Source organism: Salvelinus namaycush, unplaced genomic scaffold (genome assembly GCF_016432855.1).
Source record: "Salvelinus namaycush isolate Seneca unplaced genomic scaffold, SaNama_1.0 Scaffold459, whole genome shotgun sequence".
Classification (NCBI taxonomy): domain Eukaryota; kingdom Metazoa; phylum Chordata; class Actinopteri; order Salmoniformes; family Salmonidae; genus Salvelinus; species Salvelinus namaycush.
In genome coordinates, this window is record NW_024061152.1 from 1,690 (window position 1) to 10,000 (window position 8,311).

At 54.5% G+C, this 8,311-nt stretch overlaps 1 protein-coding gene across 1 annotated transcript in view; it reads left to right on the top strand.

Moving 5' to 3' along the window:
• The first annotated feature begins 1,384 nt into the window (after positions 1 to 1,384).
• The window catches only part of LOC120041399 (5-hydroxytryptamine receptor 2A-like), a 15,551-nt gene continuing 8,624 nt past the window's right edge, over positions 1,385 to 8,311 (top strand). The window contains exon 1 of the mRNA XM_038986354.1: positions 1,385 to 1,592. Within this exon, the coding sequence (XP_038842282.1) occupies positions 1,469 to 1,592 (124 nt within the window). The 5' untranslated portion in view covers positions 1,385 to 1,468. The remainder of the gene's footprint in view (positions 1,593 to 8,311) is intronic.

The following is an 8,311-nucleotide window of genomic DNA, read 5'->3' on the forward strand; positions in this document are numbered from 1 at the left end:
CATCTCTCTCCCCTCATCTCCCCCTCTCTCTCCCCCCTCATCTCCCCCTCTCTCTCCCCCTCTCTCTCCCCCCCTCCCCCCCTCTCTCTCCCCCCCTCCTCTCCCTCTCTCTCTCCCCCCTCCTCTCCCCCTCTCTCCCCCCTCCTCTCCCCATCTCTCTCCCCCTCTCTCTCCCCCCTCATCTCCCCCTCTCTCTCCCCCCTCCTCTCCCCATCTCTCTCCCCCCTCATCTCCCTCCCCCTCCCTCTCTCTCTCCCCCTCCCTCCCCCTCCCTCTCTCTCTCCCCCTCCTCTCCCCCTCTCTCTCCCCCCTCCTCTCCCCCTCTCTCTCCCCCCTCATCTCCCCCTCTCTCTCCCCTCTCTCTCCCCCCCCTCCTCTCCCCCTCTCTCTCCCCCCCTCCTCTCCCCCTCTCTCTCCCCCCTCCTCTCCCCCTCTCTCCCCCCTCCTCTCCCCATCTCTCTCCCCCTCTCTCTCCCCCCTCATCTCCCCCTCTCTCTCCCCCCTCCTCTCCCCATCTCTCTCCCCCCTCATCTCCCTCCCCCTCCCTCTCTCTCTCCCCCTCCCTCCCCCTCCCTCTCTCTCTCCCCCTCCTCTCCCCCTCTCTCTCCCCCCTCCTCTCCCCCTCTCTCTCCCCCCTCATCTCCCCCCCTCTCTCTCCCCCCCTCCTCTCCCCCTCTCTCTCCCCCCCTCCTCTCCCCCTCTCTCTCCCCCCTCCTCTCCCCATCTCTCTCCCCCTCTCTCTCCCCCCTCATCTCCCCCTCTCTCTCCCCCCTCCTCTCCCCATCTCTCTCCCCCCTCATCTCCCTCCCCCTCCCTCTCTCTCTCCCCCTCCCTCCCCCCCCCTCTCTCTCTCCCCCTCCTCTCCCCCTCTCTCTCCCCCCTCCTCTCCCCCTCTCTCTCCCCCCTCATCTCCCCCTCTCTCTCCCCCTCTCTCTCCCCCCCTCCTCTCCCCCTCTCTCTCCCCCCCTCCTCTCCCTCTCTCTCTCCCCCCTCCTCTCCCCCTCTCTCCCCCCTCCTCTCCCCATCTCTCTCCCCCTCTCTCTCCCCCCTCATCTCCCCCTCTCTCTCCCCCCTCCTCTCCCCATCTCTCTCCCCCCTCATCTCCCTCCCCCTCCCTCTCTCTCTCCCCCTCCCTCCCCCTCCCCCTCTCTCACACACTCCTCTCCCTCTCTCTCTCCTCCCTGCTCTCCCCCTCTCTCACACACTCATCTCCCTCTCTCTCTCCTCCCTGCTCTCCCCCTCTCTCTCACCCATCCTCTCCCCCTCTCTCTCCCCCACTCCTCTCCCTCCCCCTCTCCCTCTCTCTCTCCCCTCCTCTCCCCCTCCCTCTCCCCCTCTCTCTCTCCCCCCCTCTCTCCCCCCCCCTCCTCTCCCTCTCTCTCTCCATCCAGACTATGCGTGGCCCCTGCCCAGTGCTCTGTGTCCTATCTGGATCTACCTGGACGTCCTCTTCTCCACAGCGTCTATTATGCATCTGTGTGCTATATCTCTGGATCGATATGTGGCTATAAGGAATCCCATTGAACACAGCCGCTTCAACTCTAGAACCAAGGCCATGATGAAGATAGCAGCTGTATGGACCATATCAATAGGTATGTATAGTACATGGACAGTACATTGGGAAAAAATTTGCCTCCTTAACTTTTTCCAAATGTTGCTACCTAACAGCCTTATTATAAAATGTATTAAATCATTTAAATTATCCTCATCAATCTACAAACAATACTCGAAACAGCTTTTTTTTTAAGATTTTTGCAAATGTATAACAAATAAAAAACAGAAATACTTTATTTACATAAGTATTCAGACCCTTTGCCCTGAGACTCGAAATTGACCTGTCGTAAATTCAATTGATTGGACATGATTCTGAAAGGCACACCATGTATATATGAGGTCCCACAGTTAACAGTGCATGGCAGAGTAAAAACCAAGCCATGAGGTCGAAGGAATGGCCCGTAGAGCTCCGAGACAAGATTGTGTCGAGGCACAGATCTGGGGAAGCGTACCAAAACAAATGTCTGCAGCATTGAAGGTCCCCAAGAGCACAGTGGCCTCTATCATTCTTAAAAGGAAGAAGTTTTGAACCACCAAGACTCTTCCTAAAGCTGGCTGCCCGGAAAAACTGAGCAATCGGGGGAGAAGGGCCTTGGTCAGGGAGGTGACCAAGAACCCAATGGTCACTCTGACTCTGGTCACTCTCACTCTAACAGAGCTCTAGAGTTCCTCTGTGGAGATGGGAGAACCTTCCAGAAGGACAACCATCTCTGCAGCACTCCACCAATCAGGCCTTTATGGTAGAGTGGCCAGACGGAAGCCACTCCTCAGTAAAAGGCACACGACAGCCCACTTGGAGTTTGACAAAAAGGTACTTAAAGGACTCTCGGACAATTTTGTTATGGCCTAAGTCTGACAGAATCTGTGTAGAAGATCTAGGTGCTGCTGTAGGCCCTCCTTGGTTGGGGACAGAAGCACCAGATCATCAGCAAACAGTTGACATTTGACATCAGATTCTAGCTGGGTGAGGCCGGATGCTGCAGACAGTTCTAGTGCCCTCGCCAATTTGTTGATATATACAGTATATTTATACAATACCAGTCAAATGTTTGGACACACCTACTCATTCAAAGGTTGTTCTTTATTTTTTACTATTTTCTACATTGTAGAACAACAGTGAACACATCAAAACTATGAAATAACACATGGACTCATGTAGTAACCAAAAAAGTGTTCAACAAAAAAAGATCTATATATTTGAGATTCTTCAAAGTAGCCGCTGTTGGCCTTGATGCCAGCTTTGCTGTGTTCTCTCTTTGATCCCGTAAGTCCTGTTGAAACTGCACGAGGATGGACCATTACTGTTTCATGTGCACACGCTGGCAGAGGTTGCATCAGATTCCTCAATGTCTAGTATTCTGAGTTTCCACCCTGGGCCAATACCCTCTCTCTTTACAGTAGTGTGCTCTTATAGCACTGTGTCATGCCAGGGGATGGTCTGTGTTAATATAGCACTGTGTCATGCCAGGGGATGGTCTGGTTAATATAGCACTGTGTCATGCCAGGGGATGGTCTGGTTAATATAGCACTGTGTCATGCCAGGGGATGGTCTGGTTAATATAGCACTGTGTCATGCCAGGGGATGGTCTGTGTTAATATAGCACTGTGTCATGCCAGGGGATGGTCTGTGTTAATATAGCACTGTGCCATGCCAGGGGATGGTATGTGTTAATATAGCACCATGCCAGGGGATGGTCTGGTTAATATAGCACTGTGCCATGCCAGGGGATGGTCTGTATTAATATAACACTGTGTCATGCCAGGGGATGGTCTGGTTAATATAGCACTGTGTCATGCCAGGGGATGGTCTGTGTTAATATAGCACTGTGCCATGCCAGGGGATGGTCTGTGTTAATATAGCACTGTGCCATGCCAGGGGATGGTCTGTATTAATATAGCACTGTGTCATGCCAGGGGATGGTCTGGTTAATATAGCACTGTGTCATGCCAGGGGATGGTCTGTGTTAATATAGCACTGTGCCATGCCAGGGGATGGTCTGTGTTAATATAGCACCATGCCAGGGGATGGTCTGGTTAATATAGCACTGTGCCATGCCAGGGGATGGTCTGTGTTAATATAGCACTGTGCCATGCCAGGGGATGGTATGTGTTAATATAGCACTAGCCATGGTGCAGGAAGTGGGGGAGACTGTAATGTGATGACCTCTGCACAGAGGGAAGCCATGGTGCAGGAAGTGGGGGAGACTGTAATGTGATGACCTCTACACAGAGGGAAGCCATGGTGCAGGAAGTGGGGGAGACTGTAATGTGATGACCTCTGCACAGAGGGAAGCCATGGTGCTGGGGGTGGGGGAGACTGTAATGTGATGACCTCTGCACAGAGGGAAGCCATGGTGCAGGAAATGGGGGAGACTGTAATGTGATGACCTCTGCACAGAGGGAAGCCATGGTGCTGGGGGTGGGGGAGACTGTAATGTGATGACCTCTGCACAGAGGGAAGCCATGGTGCAGGAAATGGGGGAGACTGTAATGTGATGACCTCTGCACAGAGGGAAGCCATGGTGCTGGGGGTGGGGGAGACTGTAATGTGATGACCTCTGCACAGAGGGAAGCCATGGTGCTGGGGGTGGGGGAGACTGTAATGTGATGACCTCTACACAGAGGGAAGCCATGGTGCTGGGGGTGGGGGAGACTGTAATGTGATGACCTCTGCACAGAGGGAAGCCATGGTGCAGGAAATGGGGGAGACTGTAATGTGATGACCTCTGCACAGAGGGAAGCCATGGTGCAGGAAATGGGGGAGACTGTAATGTGATGACCTCTACACAGAGGGAAGCCATGGTGCAGGAAGTGGGGGAGACTGTAATGTGATGACCTCTGCACAGAGGGAAGCCATGGTGCAGGAAGTGGGGGAGACTGTGATGTGATGACCTCTGCACAGAGGGAAGCCATGGTGCAGGGGGTGGGGGAGACTGTAATGTGATGACCTCTGCACAGAGGGAAGCCATGGTGCAGGAAGTGGGGGAGACTGTAATGTGATGACCTCTACACAGTGGGACGCCATGGTGCAGGAAGTGGGGGAGACTGTAATGTGATGACCTCTACACAGAGGGAAGCCATGGTGCAGGAAGTGGGGGAGACTGTAATGTGATGACCTCTGCACAGAGGGAAGCCATGGTGCAGGAAGTGGGGGAGACTGTAATGTGATGACCTCTACACAGAGGGAAGCCATGGTGCAGGAAGTGGGGGAGACTGTAATGTGATGACCTCTGCACAGAGGGAAGCCATGGTGCAGGAAGTGGGGGAGACTGTGATGTGATGACCTCTGCACAGAGGGAAGCCATGGTGCAGGGGGTGGGGGAGACTGTAATGCGATGACCTCTACACAGAGGGAAGCCATGGTGCAGGAAGTGGGGGAGACTGTAATGTGATGACCTCTACACAGAGGGAAGCCATGGTGCAGGAAGTGGGGGAGACTGTAATGTGATGACCTCTACACAGAGGGAAGCCATGGTGCAGGAAGTGGGGGAGACTGTAATGTGATGATCTCTACACAGTGGGACGCCATGGTGCAGGAAGTGGGGGAGACTGTAATGTGATGACCTCTACACAGTGGGACGCCATGGTGCAGGAAGTGGGGGAGACTGTAATGTGATGACCTCTACACAGAGGGAAGCCATGGTGCTGGGGGTGGGGGAGACTGTAATGTGATGACCTCTGCACAGAGGGAAGCCATGGTGCAGGGGGTGGGGGAGACTGTAATGTGATGACCTCTACACAGTGGGACGCCATGGTGCAGGAAGTGGGGGAGACTGTAATGTGATGACCTCTACACAGAGGGAAGCCATGGTGCTGGGGGTGGGGGAGACTGTAATGTGATGACCTCTGCACAGAGGGAAGCCATGGTGCAGGGGGTGGGGGAGACTGTAATGTGATGACCTCTACACAGAGGGAAGCCATGGTGCAGGAAGTGGGGGAGACTGTAATGTGATGACCTCTACACAGAGGGAAGCCATGGAGCAGGAAGTGGGGGAGACTGTAATGTGATGACCTCTACACAGAGGGAAGCCATGGCGCAGGACGTGGGGGAGACTGTGATGTGATGACCTCTGCACAGTGGGAAGCCATGGCGCAGGAAGTGGGGGAGACTGTAATGTGATGACCTCTACACAGAGGGAAGCCATGGTGCAGGAAGTGGGGGAGACTGTAATGTAATGACCTCTACACAGAGGGAAGCCATGGTGCAGGAAGTGGGGGAGACTGTAATGTGATGACCTCTACACAGAGGGAAGCCATGGTGCAGGATGTGGGGGAGACTGTAATGTGATGACCTCTACACAGAGGGAAGCCATGGTGCAGGAAGAGGAGGAGACTGTAATGTGATGACCTCTACACAGAGGGAAGCCATGGTGCAGGAAGTGGGGGAGACTGTAATGTGATGACCTCTACACAGAGGGAAGCCATGGTGCAGGAAGTGGGGGAGACTGTAATGTGATGACCTCTACACAGAGGGAAGCCATGGTGCAGGGGGTGGGGGAGACTGTAATGTGATGACCTCTACACAGAGGGAAGCCATGGTGCAGGAAGTGGGGGAGACTGTAATGTGATGACCTCTGCACAGAGGGAAGCCATGGTGCAGGAAGTGGGGGAGACTGTAATGTGTTGACCTCTGCACATAGGGAAGCCATGGTGCAGGAAGTGGGGGAGACTGTAATGTGATGACCTCTACACAGAGGGAAGCCATGGTGCAGGAAGTGGGGGAGACTGTAATGTGATGACCTCTACACAGAGGGAAGCCATGGTGCTGGGGGTGGGGGAGACTGTAATGTGATGACATCTACACAGAGGGAAGCCATGGTGCAGGAAGTGGGGGAGACTGTAATGTGATGACCTCTGCACAGAGGGAAGCCATGGTGCAGGAAGTGGGGGAGACTGTAATGTGATGACCTCTGCACAGAGGGAAGCCATGGTGCAGGAAATGGGGGAGACTGTAATGTGATGACCTCTACACAGAGGGAAGCCATGGTGCAGGAAGTGGGGGAGACTGTAATGTGATGACCTCTACACAGTGGGAAGCCATGGCGCAGGAGGTGGGGGAGACTGTAATGTGATGACCTCTGCACAGTGGGAAGCCATGGCGCAGGGGGTGGGGGAGACTGTAATGTGATGACCTCTGCACAGAGGGAAGCCATGGTGCAGGAAGTGGGGGAGACTGTAATGTGATGACCTCTGCACAGAGGGAAGCCATGGTGCAGGAAGTGGGGGAGACTGTAATGTGACGACCTCTACACAGAGGGAAGCCATGGAGCAGGAAGTGGGGGAGATTGTAATGTGACGACCTCTACACAGAGGGAAGCCATGGTGCAGGAAGTGGGGGAGACTGTAATGTGATGACCTCTACACAGAGGGAAGCCATGGTGCAGGAAGTGGGGGAGACTGTAATGTGATGACCTCTACACAGAGGGAAGCCATGGTGCAGGAAGTGGGGGAGACTGTAATGTGATGACCTCTACACAGAGGGAAGCCATGGTGCAGGAAGTGGGGGAGACTGTAATGTGATGACCTCTGCACAGAGGGAAGCCATGGTGCTGGGGGTGGGGGAGACTGTAATGTGATGACATCTACACAGAGGGAAGCCATGGTGCAGGAAGTGGGGGAGACTGTAATGTGATGACCTCTACACAGAGGGAAGCCATGGTGCAGGAAGAGGAGGAGACTGTAATGTGATGACCTCTGCACAGAGGGAAGCCATGGTGCAGGAAGTGGGGGAGACTGTGATGTGATGACCTCTGCACAGAGGGAAGCCATGGTGCAGGGGGTGGGGGAGACTGTAATGTGATGACCTCTACACAGAGGGAAGCCATGGTGCAGGAAGTGGGGGAGACTGTAATGTGATGACCTCTACACAGAGGGAAGCCATGGTGCAGGAAGTGGGGGAGACTGTAATGTGATGACCTCTACACAGAGGGAAGCCATGGTGCAGGAAGTGGGGGAGACTGTAATGTGATGACCTCTACACAGTGGGACGCCATGGTGCAGGAAGTGGGGGAGACTGTAATGTGATGACCTCTACACAGTGGGACGCCATGGTGCAGGAAGTGGGGGAGACTGTAATGTGATGACCTCTACACAGAGGGAAGCCATGGTGCTGGGGGTGGGGGAGACTGTAATGTGATGACCTCTGCACAGAGGGAAGCCATGGTGCAGGGGGTGGGGGAGACTGTAATGTGATGACCTCTACACAGTGGGACGCCATGGTGCAGGAAGTGGGGGAGACTGTAATGTGATGACCTCTACACAGAGGGAAGCCATGGTGCTGGGGGTGGGGGAGACTGTAATGTGATGACCTCTGCACAGAGGGAAGCCATGGTTCAGGGGGTGGGGGAGACTGTAATGTGATGACCTCTACACAGAGGGAAGCCATGGTGCAGGAAGTGGGGGAGACTGTAATGTGATGACCTCTACACAGAGGGAAGCCATGGAGCAGGAAGTGGGGGAGACTGTAATGTGATGACCTCTACACAGAGGGAAGCCATGGTGCAGGACGTGGGGGAGACTGTGATGTGATGACCTCTGCACAGTGGGAAGCCATGGCGCAGGAAGTGGGGGAGACTGTAATGTGATGACCTCTACAAAGAGGGAAGCCATGGTGCAGGAAGTGGGGGAGACTGTAATGTAATGACCTCTACACAGAGGGAAGCCATGGTGCAGGAAGTGGGGGAGACTGTAATGTGATGACCTCTACACAGAGGGAAGCCATGGTGCAGGAAGTGGGGGAGACTGTAATGTGATGACC